An 18,214-nucleotide genomic window follows, 5' to 3' on the forward strand; every position below is an offset into this window, starting at 1 on the left:
CTTCGCTGAACACAAATATTAGTGTTTCAAAACAGTAAAACGTATCACAACAATTATATCATCAGTGTAAGTGCCATTTGTGTGTGAAAAATGCAAAAAAAGTCACTGTCTCTGACGATATTGTCGTTGTAATATATTTTACTGTTTTGAAACACTAATATTTGTGTTCAGCGAAGTCTTCCGAGTAAAACAGTACCCCCCATGTACAGGTTTTATGGTGTCTTGGAAAGTTACAGGGTTAAATATAGTGCTAGCAAATTAAATTCCCTGAACTTTCGGCCTGGGTTGTCAGGCAGGTCCTGCAAATTGTAATTAATAAAATGACCTAATTATGTAAAATTATTACATAAATATATAGATAGAATTATTATATTTATATATATATATATATTTGTGTTTATTTATATATAGGTATATATTTAGTGATATATACGTATATACTTATGTATATAGATATATATATTATTTCGTTCTACATGTATTTTGATATCAATATATATATATTAATTTTAAAATACAGTTAGAACGAAATTACGCATGTTTATATATTTTTTTTATCTATTTATTTGTTATTATTTTTTTAATCTTTTTTTAACGTATTTATATATATTTTTTTATTATATATAAATATATATATAATGAAAATTATATATGTATATTTAATCAATATTGTATGTGTATTTTGATATTAATATGTATTAAGGCCTTTTGGCCTGTAATTGTGGGAGGGGCGTATGACACACCTCTTCCCTACTTAAGGGACACCCCTTACCTGGCTCCATATCGTTCGAGGTCAGCGCTGCAAAAAAAAAAAAAAAAAAAAAAAAAGAAAACAGAAGTTCAGGACCTGGAGGGTTTTTCCACTACCTCAGCTCTGTTTGAGATATATCCCATCGTGACGGTTGCCGTGGCATGGGTGCATTTATGGGCAGGTTCGTCTGTACGTTGCTACTCAGACAACCAAGTAACTTGTCACATTATAAACAAGGCCGATCCAAATCACTGACTATTATGAGATTCTTGAGGAAACTCACTTGGCTGGCTGCATGTCATAATTTTCTCGTTTTGTATTCATGTTCCAGGTGTATGTAACACTGCTGCTGACAATTTGTCTCACTTTAATTTCCAGGCTTTTCGTCAAATACTCCCGTCAGCCGCACTCACAGCCACGAACATCCCACTATTCCACCATCTAGTAATGGACTAGATGCTATTATGCAACATAGCAGAACATTGTCCCAATTAGCACTGTCTACTAATACCCGGGAAACTTACGATAGAGCTTTCATTTGATTTAAAGATTCCTTTCTGAACACAACATCTTACAACCTTTCATCGTGACATCCTGGTTGGGCTTTGCTTCTTTTTGCCACCTCAAACTATCATACAACACAATCAAACCATATCTGACAGGCATCCAACATCACATGCTAACTTTACAACCAGACAAATCAAGTGTCCTCCTACCAATTAAGAACATCCTTAGGGGTATTCAGAGATCCGAACCCCCACGTACGGCCCAGAGGCTACCCATAGATTTCCATATTTTTAAAGACTTATACAATTCACTAGATTTAAACCCTTTGCCAACAACACAAACCTCATCGTTAAAACCGCCATATACGTAGCCTTGTTTATGGTTTCTTGAGACCAAGAGAATTTACCGCCATCAGCACAACACAGTCCACTCACATCCTACTTCATTCACACTTAACAAAACACATGGACTATTATATCTTGACTCTGCCTCACTCCAAAACCAACATGCACTTTCAGTAGAGGTTAAGTACTATCCTACTCACAACAGGTGGAGCCCCGTCAAACTACTGGACTCATATACCCAGCATAACAACGAACCACCATCTCAACCACTTTCAGTCTACAAGGTTCAGTACTCACTACCACCACCTTTATGACACACGTCAGGTCTTTACTTACACAGCTGGGCCTCAAATCAGCTAACTATTCGGGCCACTCCTTCCGCATAGGAGCGGCCTCCACAGCATCCAGTGCAAACATTCCAGTTCATGTTATCAAGTCACTAGGGCGCTGGAAATCATCGGCTTACTCTAGATACATACCTAACCCGGTACAAGAAGTAAGAAATGCCTTTCAAGACATGTCTGGTTAAAGTATGTATATTGCTGGTATGTAATAATTTAGATTTTCTACTTTTGCCCTCTTTATTTACAGGCCTACCTCATCGTCGGTTCCGGCACACCACAACCGACTTGCTCTTTTAATACCATCCTACACTTATCAGTGTTTGTATCTTCTGTATCTTCTGTACTATCATGAGCCCTTAACACAAGTATTAAGGCCTTTTGGCCTGTAATTGTGGGAGGGGCGTATGACACACCTCTTCCCTACTTAAGGGACACCCCTTACCTGGCTCCATATCGTTCGAGGTCAGCGCTGCATCACCCTCCCACCCACTCCTCATTATTAACTCCTTTTCTCTTTACATTTCTTCTTGGTGGGCCCTCTTTATTTACAGGCCTACCTCATCGTCGGTTCCGGCACACCACAACCGACTTGCTCTTTTAATACCATCCTACACTTATCAGTGTTTGTATCTTCTGTATCTTCTGTACTATCATGAGCCCTTAACACAAATATATAATTATGTATATATTAATATTAAAATACACATCGACAGTGTATGTATATTTATGTGTATATGTGTGTATATATATACTTAGATCATATATATAATAAATATATATATGATCTAAGTATATATAATCTTATTTTTACACTGTTTTAACATTTTATTTTTATTTTTCAGACAGCAGAGAGAGTACTTGTCATTACAGGCACTCCCCCTGCTGGCATTGACATGGCTATGCCGTCCATGTGATCGCGGGGTCCTCGCAAGGACCTCGCGATCACATGGCCCTGGGGGGCCGAAGAGGACAGAGGGGGACTCCCTGGGCTCCCAGGTAAGTCCCCCATACCGCGATCGCCGGCGACCGGGTAAGTACAAAAGATCGCAGGACGTTCTATGGGCCGTCCTGCGGCGTTTAGAGCCACCAAAATAAGGACGGCATAGAACGTCCTGCGGTCTTAAGGGGTTAAATAAAATGTGGAACTTTTAAAAGACCGGTGAGCAGCTGTTTTTTGGTGAATTATACGTTTGGAGTCCAAGCTATGGCACCCGGCACATTGGAAAACTACTAAAGCGTGAGTGCGGGGGATTTGTTTGTATATATGTGTATATATATATATATATATATATATATATATATATATATATATATATATATATATATACACTTTCTGTGTACCATTCTTGAATTATATATTCTTGAACAAAGTCTATTTTTCATTACGTATTTTATGTGCCATTGGTTTCTTTTTTCATGTTTATAGTTTATCCAAGTTGGTAATAGGATTTTCCCATTCGGTACTCTATTGATAACTTATTTCTATTACCCACACAGTTGATCGCTCTGCCATGTATTTGTTTACTATTATCTTTTTGTACTTAGGGAACTACCATATTGTTTAGGGTAATTGCATTCAATGTTTTTCCACAAATATTTGAGGGTGCAGGATGCACTGGGGGTACACCTCAATACTGTTGTGTGAGCACTGTTACAATGTATATCGTTATTCAATGTACACGTCTTGCAATACTATGCCAATGCTGTTCACTATATTGCAGCTATTACCATAGTGGCAAGGTTGTTTTGAAATGTTTACATTTGTTATAGAGAAAGCTGGAGTATAGGTTATTTGTTCTTTATAGTTATGACTATATACAAAATGTTAATGTATTTTACCAGTGGTGTATTTTGGATTTGTGCTGCCCCAGGCACGACGAAATTCGGGCACCCCAAAATCTAAATCCCCCACCTCCCCAATTCGTGTCAAGGCCACTTTTTTGACTGACAGACACATGCCCTCATTGATACATGCACTGATATACACTCACTGACAGATAAACAGTAATTGGCACACACATACAGTCATTGGCACACACTGTTTAACCAACACACACTTTCACTGACAGGCACACACTGACAGGCACACATACAATGACATACACACACTGACACACACTCATAGGCACACCCATTCTCACTGAAAGACACACACTTTCACTCACTCACAGACCCACACTGACAGCTACACACACTCACAGTAAGCTGGACAGCCACAGAACATGAGGCAAACAAGGCATTTGTCTGGGAGCTTGGGGTGGCTTTTTTTGGCGCCTCCCTTCCCCCCCCCCCCCCCCCCCCCTCCCTGAAAGTGCTGCCCTAGGCAAATGCCTTGTTTGCCTTGTGGTAAATACATCCCTGGTATTTACTTCATCTACCTCAAGAGCAAGTGGAAGAGAGAACATTGGGAAGATAGCATGCATATCCATCAGGTTCTGAGCAGCAATAGGTAGTCTAGGAAACATTTCCAGGCCTAGTTTTTGATAGAATACTATCTAAAAAGAGCTTACAGATTCTTAGAACTGATGTGTGGGTCTAAAGCAGATCAGACCTAGTGTCACTAGACAGAAAGCAGCGGGTGAAGTCTATCCTTAAAATGTCATCCAAGCTGAAGTATGAGATCTGAAACCTAGAAGTTCTATGAAGGTGTTTGATGTGTGTTTAAGAACTTCTGGGATCCATAATTTTTATGACTATTCTATTGCACATTCCACCGGTAGTGAAGGTTAAATAAGTAGCTCTTTGAGTTGTGATGAGAAGTGTAGATAAATAAATATATGTCCCGTTACCTCTAAAGTTATCTTCTCCCCTTCTTCTCTCTTCCCATTTAAAATTGCTACTTTTTTCATCCCCTTGACTGCTTGTTCAGGTTTTCCAGACAGAACAAGCCAACGGGCAGATTCAGGAAACCACCTAGAAGGAAATCAAATGTGTTTTTTTTTTTTTTTTCTTTTCAAATGTTAGAAGTAGAAGCCTTAATGTGATAGTCAAACTATACCATTTCCAATGAAAAAGGAAATTCTGATTGAGTTTTGTTGAGACAGGTTTAAGGGTAGAAAACACAGTACTCTATAAAAGCTCTTATGGCACCAACCTACGAAGATTTATATTAGGCCTGGATGTGCCAAAAACTGTTTCACCTGGCCCGAACGAATATTATTTTTCTTTCTTGTGTTATCCTTTCCTTATCAGAGCTCAGTGTAGTGTTTCAATTACAGAATTACAGGGAAAACTAAATTTGACAGCTGCTATTTACCAATTAACCCATCCGGTCTGCCCCTAATAGTTATCTGACGCAAATTAGGTTTTCTACCTTTTTGGTATGCCTTGCATTCCCTATCATTCAATATTTTTTGTACAGACACATCCATAAAGTTCATTAAGGTAAACCATTGCACTTGATAACAGAGGCATACACTGTCAATGTAACTGAGCAAGGTACATAATGAAGGTCTGTACATTATTGTGTTGTAAAAAAAACTATAGGAATGGTTGTAATACTAACCAGGAGTATAAAAAGAAGAAAATAAAAGGTAAAGAGACACATAGCTGCAGCCAACGCCAGTCTCGTATGCCATACGCTAATCCTGCCAGGAGAAGTTGTCCAACTGTGTAACAATATCCTGCTATTGTGCCTGTGATTGTGCGAACTTTAGTTGGAATCCACTCCACAACTAACAGAAAAGAAAAATATCAGAATTAATATATATGTCACGGCAAACTATCCCATTATAAGCCCCACCATCCCATCTCATGCCCTATCATGCCTCACCATCCCATCTCATGCCTCAACATCTCATCATATGAATTATCCCATCCTCTGCCTCACCATCCCATCCTCTGGATCACCATCCCATCCTCTGGATCACCATTCCATCCCATGGATCACTATCCCATCCCATGCCTCACTATACCATCCTATGCCTCACCATCCCATCACATGGCTTACCACCCCATCCTATGGCTCACCACCTTTTAACATCCAATGCCTCAGCATCCCATCCCATGACTTACCACACCATCCTATCCTATGTGTCACTATCCCATGCCATTCCTTACAATCCCCTGCCTCACCAACTCATTCTATAGCGCACCATCCCATATTATGCCTCACCATCCCATGCCTCACTATCCCTTCCCATGCCTCAACACCCTATCACATAGCTCACTACCCCACAACATACCCCTCAGCATGCCATCCCATGCTTCCCTATCCCATATCATGGCTCACCATCCCATCCAATGGCTTACCACCCCATCCAATCCTGTTCCTCAATATCCCATGCCATGCCTCACTGTCCCATGCCTCACCAACTCATCCAATAGCTCACCATCCAATCTTATGCCTCGCTAACCCATCCCACGCCTCACCACCCTATCACATAGCTCACTACCTCACAACATCCCATGCCTCAGCATGCCATCCCATGTCTCCCCATCCCAGGCCTCACTATCCCATCCAATGGCTCACCACCCTACTCTATCCTGTTCCTCAGCATCCCATCTCCTGGCTCACCACCCCACTCTACCTCATCCCAAGACTTCATTTGAATTAAGTCAATGTTGCTTATTTAGATGCCATCAGTTAGAAACAGAAGCACTCAATGTGTATGTGCACTTAACCAGTGAGTCTAAAATTCCAATGCAGTAACTCACAAAATCTTTAATGACAGCCCTCAGTTTTTTACAGTAACAGAAAAAAATATTGTTTCCTTTGTGATATAATTTTTTAGCTCTTGATAAGTTGAACATTTTAGTTGATCCCAACAATATGATCCCACTTCGTCAATGACATCCTTTGGACCATCTACAGTGAAGGGCGATGTCCTCTTTTCAGTTCCATCTTCTACCTAATGAGCTTCCCTTACCAGGAATTAAATATGGTTTTATCCTGTTCCCTTCTTACATTTATTTTTTTATTTGTCATATATATAATAATGTGAATGTATTTTTTTTAACTTAATCTATTGGTATTACTGCACAAGCTTTCATGCCTTCTTTCATGATAATTGTTTTGTGTATTGTATTTTACATTCACAATAAAATTAATACGTACAAACAACAAAAGAACACCCCCAACTGACGGGATATATTACTCTATGGTACTCCCCTTTCAATCTCCCAATGTGTGGCGACTGAGGGGTTCATAATTGGCACATGGGCATCAGCGGCTAGGATATTAAAAAGTGAGAATATGTGGTTCCAAAAGCCAATATAACTCGTGGCTGAAGAGTTATATATAATTATATATATTTATCCACAAGGAGGAGTAAGAATTTCTCCAAAAACCATCATTTGAAAGCAATGTTCCCTAAATCCCTTGTATGAATGTTCAAACCTGCCAACCCCTTTCCACACACCCTTTAAACAATATAGTTTCTCTTAAGTCACAGATGTAATTCCTTTAAATAAGGAATGTAGCTTTCATAAAAGCTTTACATGCAAATTGGTAAATCATTGAGCTAAAACACATTGTAAAATGGTTATCTAACCCAGCAGATCTTCGATGACAAATCATAACTGAGATCTTGATCTACGCAACACTTTACAAACAGTGTAATTACAATAAGCACTTATAAATGTATGTATACCTTGCTTTAATAGCATATGATCTAGGTTGGCTACTCGATTGTAGAAACAAACATGTCGATTTACGAGTTGCTGTCTGTGTTGGTTTTTTTCCAGAGACATTAAACTTATTAAAAAAGTAAAGTCTCTCCACTGGAAAGCATAGATGAGAAAAAAAGTAGAGTGTTCGAGACTCCAAACATAACTGGGAGGGATCAGGGCAGGTATAAGTCCTCCTCCGTAGCTTCCTTTGACCTCTTTCACAGAGAAAGTGGATAGCAAACATACAATTACTATGAGAGAGCCTTAAATTGGCCCAGTTTCCTTTCTCCACCCTGTGTACAGTGGGGAAAGTATAATTACTATCAGGTTGGGGCACTGCGAATTACCCCAAACCTTGTATCCACTCCATGGCTTTTTAAATGGAGGGTAATGTTAATGGTGGTTTAGGCTTGATGGTGAAAGGTAGGGATATTTTCTGTGCCAACACACGTGGTAGAGGAAGAGGGTTCTAATTGCTTTTACTCTCTGGTTCATATTGGGTTATGGGTACACACAATTTTTTAATCCCTCCATCGTACATGTATTAGGTGTAAGTGAGAGGGTCACCATGTTCTTAGGTCTTGTAATAGGATCTCACAGGTCCTATGCCTATATGAGTGGAAATTCTTTATAAAGCATACCTGAGAACAATGTATTCACAGTTTTGTGAACTGGATTGTGTACAGTGACTACCCAAGACTCCGACTGCGCATTCATGCAGCTACCACTCAGGCTAAATCCGGGGGAGGAAAGCCACACGCACAGGTTGGATGAAACCGATTCAGCAAATGAGAACTTGTCATGCAGCAAAATATTTGCTATCATGCAAAGTTGCTATGGTGCCCTTATTTAATGTATGCTACAAAGACTGTTATTGGGCCACAGATAATAAACCACAGTTTAACTCTCAGTCTTCTTTTATGAAGCATATTTGACACCATCAAAACAAAAGATTGCAGAATAACTTTGGATTTCCACCCTTTCACATTCCACCAATGTGACGGACCGCCTTCACCCTGACTGGGTGCCTCCGCCAATCACTGCTTCCTAGTACCTCAGAGTACTTCCAAGCACTCCACCAGACACCATCAGCACTGTAGTCCCCACTTCCAGCGTTACAGCTTGGCTGGGGTCTCGCCGTCCTCCACCTACCCTGGACCCAAGATCAAGTTTCCAGTGGACAGACCTCTCCTACTCCAGAAAGTGTAGCAGGCTGCTCTTACAAGAGCAAGTGATTATAACCCAGAGGAGTATAGTGATATAGCAATCCCAAGAGTAGATACAGCTGTTCCTCCCACACATGAGATGAGACTCTATGTTGAGGGTAGGCAGGAACTCATTTAGTGGCGGCCACAATTGGCCTTATATGCAGGTCCCCATGCAAGGGGCACTCCCCTCTGGACCTGAGAGTAGACTACAGTAAAAACAACCACACAATAGCATTGGCTCTCAGGTCCAGGACACTCCCATACACAAATAAAATAATCTCTCTTCTGTGCCTGGGAGATAATTAAATCAGGAACTGTACTAATCCAATCCAATTATCTCCAAGCACAGAAAAACATACTTTTTAACAGTACCCCGAAAGTACCCTCAATACCCATGGAAACCCCACAAAAGTTACATCCCCTGATAGCCCTGATCTGGGTGACCAACATATCCAAATACACCAGATCGGTTCAGGGGTTTAGGAATTTCCTGGAAGTCATAGTTTTGACCGCACGCATGTTCCAATGCCCAAAACCGTTCCATGAAATCAGTGCGGTCGGTCAACTTCGGTAGTCTTTTACAGGTTTCCCTGCAGGACCCATAGTCTGTGGGCAGGAGGCTGGCAAGCAAGCTCCTCCAGGAGCACATGGCAAACTTACATGGGATGGGGAGTTTGTCACAACCTATTAATAATTCTAATGTGATTGGACACTGGACTTGCACTTTTGGAAATTTGAAAAGTCAATGATAATTTTTAGGCAAAAAAAAAAATCAACATGGAGATGTCAAGCTAGACGAAACGCATTCGATAAACCTCAATACCATGGGTTTCTTGGTCTTGGGACTTTTATTGTCATTTTCACTTTGATTTTTATTTTTATTTATTTCTAATCATTGTTCTTCGAACAGCCAGTTTGGGGAGTACACTCACACCACCTTGATCCGCTGGATGCGGAGATATGCTGTTTTTTTGGTTTTTTTTATCTTATAAGTGCAATATAAATAAATCATGTGTGTTTATGTCTACCATCTGCACTATCTTTTGTTCTCTGTTCTAATTACAAGCAAATAACATAATTACGCTGGAAATGAAAAAGTGTCTGCCTACAATTACTTCTACGCTGATATTACTTTGATGGGCTTACTTATATCCAAGTTCCTGTGAGTGCAATTTACAATTTGCAGGTCTACTGGTACCTGACAACATTACCCTATGTTGATTCTGTTTGCCTTTTAGATATCTGGATATATTTTGCCTATTGTTTCTTAAGGTGGTATTGCCTCCTTTATCTATACCCCACTTATTGGTTGTTTTTGTTTACTTATTGTTTGGTGTGCAGAGGGCACACTGTTTATTTTCTCTCATGTCAGCTTTTTTTCCAGCTCAATTATTTTGGCCTTAAGTTTGCAATCTCCTTGCCAAATCACCACCACTCCTAGTTTAGTGAATAACCCTGTGTCTTGTGATTCCTTAACTTGTTCAGTGAACCCAAGAAATAGTGTAAATGACAGGTGATTGATTATGGTATGTCAGTCTGGTTTAACTAATAGCTTCTAACATTAGATTTAAAAATTATCTCTACTTTCTCTGTACTAGTATGATCTATCTTGACCAGACACAACACTAAAACCACTGACAGGTAAAGTTAATAACATTACTTATATCATTACAATGTCACCTCACAAGGAGTGGAATAATGAAGCCAGCAAGTAAACGGCCAGTTCTCAAATTTTATGTGTTGGAAGCAGGAAAAAGAAATACGGGCAAGCAAAAAGTAGTGGTGGGGTGGAACATCTCCAAAATGGCAAGTCTTGTTGGGTGTTCATGGTATGCAATGTTTAGTACCTACCAAATGTGGTGTAAGGAAAAACAACTGGTGGACTGGTAGCATGGTCCTGGGCACCCAAGGCTCACTGATGCACATGTGGAGCGAAGGCTAGCCTGTCTCGTTCAACACAGAAAAGAGCTACTGTAGCTCAAATTGGTGAAAAAACGTAGTGCTGTCCATTATAGAAAGGTGTCAGAAAACACTGTGCATTACTGTTTGCTGGGTATGAGGCAGTGCAGCTGAAGACCAGTCAGAGTGCCCTTAATCCATCGCCTAAAGTACCTTCAATGTTAACGTGAGTGTCAAGACTGGACCATGCATGGCCGTCTTTAAAGAGGCCCAAAGCAGCTACGCAGTAAGCCCCGCTGTCCGCCCAAATTTTTTTTATTTGCCCCATGGGCCAGCCGGTGCTGCGGCTGCACCGGGACCCCACACATTAAGAGGGCCCAGTCGGGCGCTGTGGCCTTTTAACAGCGCGACCGGACCCCCTTGTTTTACATCAGCAGACTGGGAGGAAGTGACTGCCGTGAGTCACTTCCTCCCATATAGAGTGAAGCCGTGCAGTATGGAGGAGAAGGCCGTCAGGAGGGAGCTGGAGTGCCAGAGCCTCACACTCCCAACTACCTCAGCCTGTTACTGGACCCCATTGAACCACCCTCCTAAACCCATAAAGTAGGGCTGGAGAGTGACTTTATAAATGTAAACTTTGCATGTGTGTCAGTATTGTGTGTGTGTCAGTATTTGTGAGTGTTTTAGTATGTATGTGTGTGAGTATGTCTGTCAGGGTGTTTGTGTGTGTGTGTCACCATTTCTGTGTGTGTGTGTGTGTGTGTGTGAGCCTGTCAGTATGGCAGTATGTCTGTCAGGGTGTCTGTGTGTGTCTTAGTATGTCTGTCTGTGTGTGTCTTAGTATATCTGTCTGTGTGTGTCTTAGTATGTCTGTCTGTGTGTGTCAGTGTATGTCTGTCTGTGTGTGTCAGTGTATGTCTGTCTGTGTGTGTCAGTGTATGTCTGTATGTGTCAATATGTCTGTCAGGGTGTCTGTGTGTGTGTGTGTGTGTGAGTATGTCTGTCAGGGTGTCTGTGTGTGTGTGTGTGTCCCTATTTCTGTGTGTATCAGTATGTCTGTCAGTGTGTGTGAGTATGTCAGTATGTCTGTCAATGTGTATCTCTGTTGTCAGTATGTTTATCTATGTGTGAGTCAGTGTGTTTATCTGTGTATCTGTATTTAGTATAGCTATGTTTCTCTATGTGGTCTGTGTGTATCTGCATGTGTGTCAGGTTGTGTATCTGCGCGTCTGTATGTGTGTCAGTGTGTCTAGCTGTATGTTATCATTGTATGTATTTGTGTATGTGTATGTTGTCAGTGTGTGTACCTGCGTGTGTATATCTGTGTGTGCATCTGTATATAGTCAGTGTTTTTATCTGTATCTGCATGTGTGTCAGTATATGCATCAGTGTGTCTGAGTATCCATATGTGTCAGTGTTTGTATATATGTCTTGGTATGTGTGTCAGGTTGTGTATCTGTATGTCTGTATGTGTTAGTGTGTGTATCTGTGTCAGTCTGTATCTGCATGTGTGTTAGTGTGTGTCAGTGTTTATATCTGTGTATCTGCATGTGTTTCTGTGTGTGTGTGTATGTGTATCACAGTGTGTCTGTGTGGCAGTGTATGTGTACATGTGCATACATCTCATCATTCAAATCGCCAACACTACACACAAGTACACCCCTGCATTCAACCTTCAACACTACATACAAACACAGTCCTGCATTGAAACGTCAATAGTACATACAAACACACCTTTGTGCTAAACACCAAAAATATACACCCCAGCATTAAAAAAAAACTACACATAGATGCATGCTTGCATTCACAAACCAACACCACATACAAACACACCCCTACATTTACACAAACATACTCCATACAAAACATGCTTCCATTTAAACACACAAACACAGCTCAGTGCTAAATATAACTCTGCAAGCATGGGAAAATGGTTCCGCTACTGCGTTGGGAAGTTGAGAGCGTGATTGCATGTCAGGGAGTGGAGGTCAGGGGGCCCCATCAAAGGCTTGCCCAGGGCCCAATCACTATTAAATATGGCCTTGGGACCACGGAGCAGTGGTAGAAGGTTGCCTGGTTTGAGGAATCATGTTAGATCTGGTGGATGGCCGGGTAAATTAACAACATTTACCTGGGAAAGATATGGCTGCAGGATGAACTATGGAAAGAACACAGGCTGGTGGAGGAAGTGTTATGCTCTTGACAATGTTCTGCTGGGAAACCTTGGTTACGGCATTCATGTGGATGTTGCCGTGACATGTATCACCTACCTACAAATAGTTGCAGACCATGTACACCCCTTCATGGGAATGGTGTTCCATGATGGCAGTGGCCTCTTTCAGAAAAATAATACTACCTGCCACAATTTAAAAATTGTTCAGGAATGGTTTGAGGAACATGACAAAGGTGTTCCCTTGGCCTACAAATTCCCCAGATTCAGCATCTGTGGGATGTGTTGCAACAACAAATCCAATCCTTGGAAGACCCACCTCACAACTTGCAGGATTTGAAGGATCTAATGTCTTGGTTCCAGATACCACAGGACACATTCAGAGGTATTCTGGAGCCCATGCCAAGACGCCTCAGAACTGTTTTGGCAGCACGAGGGGGATCTACACAATGTTGTGACTGATCAGTGTGTGTCTCTTAAGTTTACTACATGAAGTTGTTTTCTGGGCTCCCTAGTATGCCGAACACAGGTGGAGGAAAGAAAAATATAACACAGTCCGTATTGGTGAACATAAAAATAATATATAAAAGAAATGTATGAATCATAATGTTTCAAAACATTTTGTGGAAAAGCATGGAGGGCATCAGTGGCTGCATGCTGCCTTGAAATACTGGTGACTGGGCAGCTATTGCTGAGGCCTTAGAGACCCCTGGTCCGCAGGACAGGGAGCTACTAGCTGCTTGCTCTTTAGTGGACATGCCCACTGTGGTGGAACCAACCTCGCCACTGTGCACTGGAGAAGCCAGGTTGCTCGTCTGCTTCCTTTAGACTATGGCCCCTGTTCTTTTTCCCTGCAGCAAGGCTGGTTTGTGCCTTTCTGCGGACTGCTAAAGCCATGCTACCCCAGATAGCTATGCCATGGAGCCCAGCCGTATACTGAAAGACTGTATGAAAGTGCCATCCGGTAATAATGTGCGCTCAGATCTAAGCTATCTGAGGATAGGTAGAATGTCTGTATTTTATGTAATAAATTTAACCTTGTGTATTTTATTGTATTTTACTGTCTTTTTACTGCCATGTGCTTAATGGAGTTTTGCCTCTGTCCTTGGAGATAATTGGATTACTTCTCAATTATCTCCAGGATAGAAGACTCTGTGGAACTGGTTTTGGGCAGAAAAGCCATGCTTCATTTGGTCACAAAGGACTTCAATCTATCTTTTGAACCAATGGACCAATTTGGATGAATTTGGATTTTGACATATGTTTGTATTTGGAGTATGCTGATTCGGAAAATGTAAGTTTTATGTGAATGTGATGCATACTTTCAAAGTTATGAATAATGTGGGAAAACTGTATTCCTCTGCCTATGATAATTATATCACCCATTGTGTTCAGTAATCATACAGGCAGAGGGGAGGATTTTGTGTGGGAGTGTCTGTGTGTATTGTACGGATTGATTGGTTGTTCTGTAAAACCCAGTACTATGTTTGTGGATTGGGAATAAAAGAGGCTGTATGTGCCAGGACAGTCAGATTCTGCTTAACCCTCAAAACGAAGTGTCGTCTCGTTATTGAGGGAATTGGATTGTATGCTGACTGCCAGGAGTGTAATCCTTTCGTATGGTTTTCCTGTTTAGATATTTCCAGGGTTCATGTGGTGAGCAAAACGGTCCGTTACACCCACACTGTGCCATGGCGGGTTAGAGCATATGTAAAACATCTCTTGTACTTATATGGGTGGGCAACCCCATAGGCTTTTATTCCATTGCTTTTTTTTAATGACTAACAAAGAACCTAGAAGAGTTGTAAAAAAAACAACTATTAATCGTTAAGAGTATGGGCTCCCAACCCGTGGTACGCGTACCCCAGGGGTACAATTCAGTACCCGAGGGGATACGTGGAAAAAAATGTGGTGCAACTGCCCCACAAAGACTGGGGACCGCAAGGTGAGTGGGTCAATCGAGTGGCCCATGCACTCAGGGCCACCTGATGGACATGCACCATGAGGGGCACGGTCGTGCGCTGCAGTGCTTTAGTAGCGCGACCGGGACCCTTCTAACCTGACAGGAGTGCTGGAAGCAAGTGAGAGCAAGACGCACACTTCCTCCCAGCTGTTACCAATGGGGCGGGACAGAGGAGACTGGGAGAGGAGATAGCCCTTAACTCCCCACAGCCTCAGCCACAGAAGCCACCCAAAAGGTATATGTGTGTGTGTGTTTTGGGTGTCAGTATGTATGTAGTGTTTGTATCTGTGAGTACCTGTGTCTGTCAGTGTATCTGTGTATCTCTGTGTGTGTGTGTGTGTATATGTATGTATGTGTATCTGTGTGTGTGTCAGTATATCTGTATGTCTGTGTATCTGCGTGTCAGTGTATCTGTATGTCTGTGTATCTGTGTGTGTGTATGTGTGTACCTGTATGTCTGTGTATCTATGTGTGTGTCAGTGTATCTGTATGTCTGTGTATCTGTGTGTGTGTGTCAGTGTATCTGTATGTCTGTGTATCGGTATGTATGTGTCAGTGTATTTGTATGTTTATGTAACTCTGTGTGTATGTGTATCTGTGTGTTTATCTGTATATCTCTGGGTGTGTCAGTGTATCTGTATGTCAGTGTATCTGTATGTCTGTGTATCTATGCGTGTATCTGTATATCTGTGTGTGTACGTCAGTGTATCTGTATGTCTTTGTGTGTCAGTGTATCTGGGTGTGTATCTGTATGTCTGTGTATCTGTGTGTGTCAGTTTATCTGTATGTCTGTGTGTGTGTATGTGTATATCTGTGTGTACCTGTATGTCTGTGTATCTGTGTGTGTGTATGTGTGTATCTGTGTGTGTGTCAGTGAATCTGTTTGTGCATCTGTTCGCCTATGTATCGGTATGTCTGTGTATCTGTGCATGTATCTGTATTTATTTGTATCTGTGTGTGGATCAGTGTGTGTATGTGTCAGTGTATCTGTATGTCTGTGTATCTGTGCGTGTCAGTGTATCTGTATGTCTGTATATCTGTGTGTGTGTACGTCAGTGTATCTGTATGTCTGTGTGTCAGTGTATCTGGGTGTGTATCTGTATGTCTGTGTATTTGTGTGTGTGTCAGTGTATCTGTATGTGTGTGTTTCTGTATGTGTGTCAGTGTGTGTATCTGTATGTCTGTGTATCTGTGTGTGTCAGTGTGCATATCTGTATGTTTGTGTATATGTGTGTTTGTCAGTGTGTGTATCTGTGTGTCACTGTGCACATTTGTATGTCTGTGTATCTGTTTATGTGTCAGTCTGTATCTGTATGTCTATATCTGTGTGTGAGTGAGTGTACCTATGTGTGTATCTGTATGTTTTAGTGTGTGTGTGTATCTGTATGTCTGTGTATCTGTGTGTGTGTGTGTCAGTGTGTCATCTGTATGTGTGTGTCAGTGTGTCATCTGTTTGTCTGTGTGTGTGCATCTATATTTCACCCCTGTCAAAGTGCCAGGAAAGCCCAGGTTATAACATTGATCCTACTGAAGTTCTGGCACTCTGAGATTACCAGCTGTGCATCCTGAAACTTCACTTACAGCAATTTGTTGCATGGCTGTTGCTGTGGGCTAGCCCCCGGGAGTTTAAGAATTCTCCTTTGTGTCTGGCTATGTGTGCTGTTATGGCCAAATAACCAGCACAGGCAGCGGGACATGCATGAGTGCAGGAGTCGGGGACACACACACTACATCCCAAGCACACACACAGACATAGCACATCTCCAGCATACACACACACTATATCCCCAGCGCAAACAGACACCCTACATCTCTAGCGCACATAGACACACTACATCCCCAGCACGCACGCACTACATCCCCAGCATACATACACACACACAAACATACTACATTCCTAGTGCACAAACAGGCACACTACATCCCTAGCGCACACACACATACATGCTACATTCCCAGCATACACACACAGACACACTACATCCCCAATATACACACACAAACACACTACCTCACCAGCACACCACTACATCCCCAAAATAATGGCATACATCCAACATGACAAATTAACTTACTCCTTTTTGGTTTGTTATTGCTAGTGATTGATGTATATTGTACTTAGATAATATTTTAATACCACTGCAGGAGCATATATGTTGTGACGTTTAATTTAGTGTGCATTGATCTAAACATGTTACTGGAATGTATTTATCTAATCATGATATATTCAATTTTAGTTTTAATTATCATAATGCAACACAATGAATGTGGGCGTGTTTTGGGTGGCGTATTTTTGGGAGACTCAGGCAGAAAAATTATTGGGCCGGCTCTGGTATCTGTGTGTGTCATTGTATCTGTATGTGTATGAGTGTGTGTATCTAATTGTCTGTATATGTATGTGTGTCAGTGTATATGTGTGTGTGTGTCTGTATGTCTGTGTATGTGTCAGTATGTGTATCTGTATGTCAGTTTATCTGTGTATGTGTATATGTGTGTATTTGTGTGTGTGTCTCTATGTGTGTCTTTCTATCTGCATGTGTATCGGTATCTGTATCTGTATGCGGGTCAGTGATTGTATCTGTGTGTCTATTAATCTGCATGTGTGGCAGTGTTTGTATGTGTGTCTGTACATATATGTGTCACTGTGTATATTTGCATGGGTATCTGCGTGTCTGGATGTGTGGCAGTGCTTGTACCCGTGTATCTTTATGTGTGGCAGTGTGGTTATCAGTGTGTCTGTTCAACTTTATTTATATAAGGGTTGCCATCTGTTTATCTGCATGTGTGGCAGTGTTTGTACCTGTGTGTTTGTACATTTGTATATGTGTTAGTGTGTATATATCAGTATGCCCTTGTAACTATATATATATATGTCAGTATGTGTATCTGCATGTATGCCAGTATGTGTATCAGTGGTTCTGTGCAACTCTATATGTGTCACTGTTTGCATCTGTATGTCTGTGTATCCACATGTTTGTATCTGTTCTGTGGGGTTCCTGAAACAGAGAAAATGGGAGATGGGACAGAAAAAAAGCATATACATTTGAAATAGCAGCAACTATAATAATTATAATTTATGGAAATGGACTGCCAAGAGGTACTCAAGAGAAAAATGTTTGGAAGCCACTGTTTTAGAGCATGATGACAGGGTAGTACAGGCAACTATTGTAGCATACTCAACAAACCTGTATTTTGTCCACAGTGATCTCTCCCTGTCTTAAAAAAAAAAAAAATTAAAAGGGGCTAAAGGGTGATGGGTTTGATTCTATATTTCTTTCAAACAATGTTTGTAATTCACAAGTATATCTTTATATATGTATTGTATGTTATGCTGGCCTTCACTATAGTCACCCATTTGCCAACTTCACAATACAAAAAAGACAGTGATATTTATAAACAGGCACAATAGAAATCCCAT

General features: G+C 41.1%; 1 protein-coding gene across 1 annotated transcript in view; it reads right to left on the bottom strand.

Moving 5' to 3' along the window:
• The window catches only part of LOC134579183 (solute carrier family 22 member 6-A-like), a 72,424-nt gene that overhangs the window by 45,913 nt on the left and 8,297 nt on the right, over positions 1 to 18,214 (bottom strand). Inside the window, exons 5-6 of the mRNA XM_063438383.1 lie at positions 5,452 to 5,620; positions 4,736 to 4,859 (exon numbers count right to left, since the gene is read on the bottom strand). Coding sequence (XP_063294453.1) covers positions 4,736 to 4,859; positions 5,452 to 5,620 — 293 coding nt within the window. The remainder of the gene's footprint in view (positions 1 to 4,735; positions 4,860 to 5,451; positions 5,621 to 18,214) is intronic.

This window comes from Pelobates fuscus, chromosome 12 (genome assembly GCF_036172605.1).
Source record: "Pelobates fuscus isolate aPelFus1 chromosome 12, aPelFus1.pri, whole genome shotgun sequence".
In the NCBI taxonomy this organism is placed as follows: domain Eukaryota; kingdom Metazoa; phylum Chordata; class Amphibia; order Anura; family Pelobatidae; genus Pelobates; species Pelobates fuscus.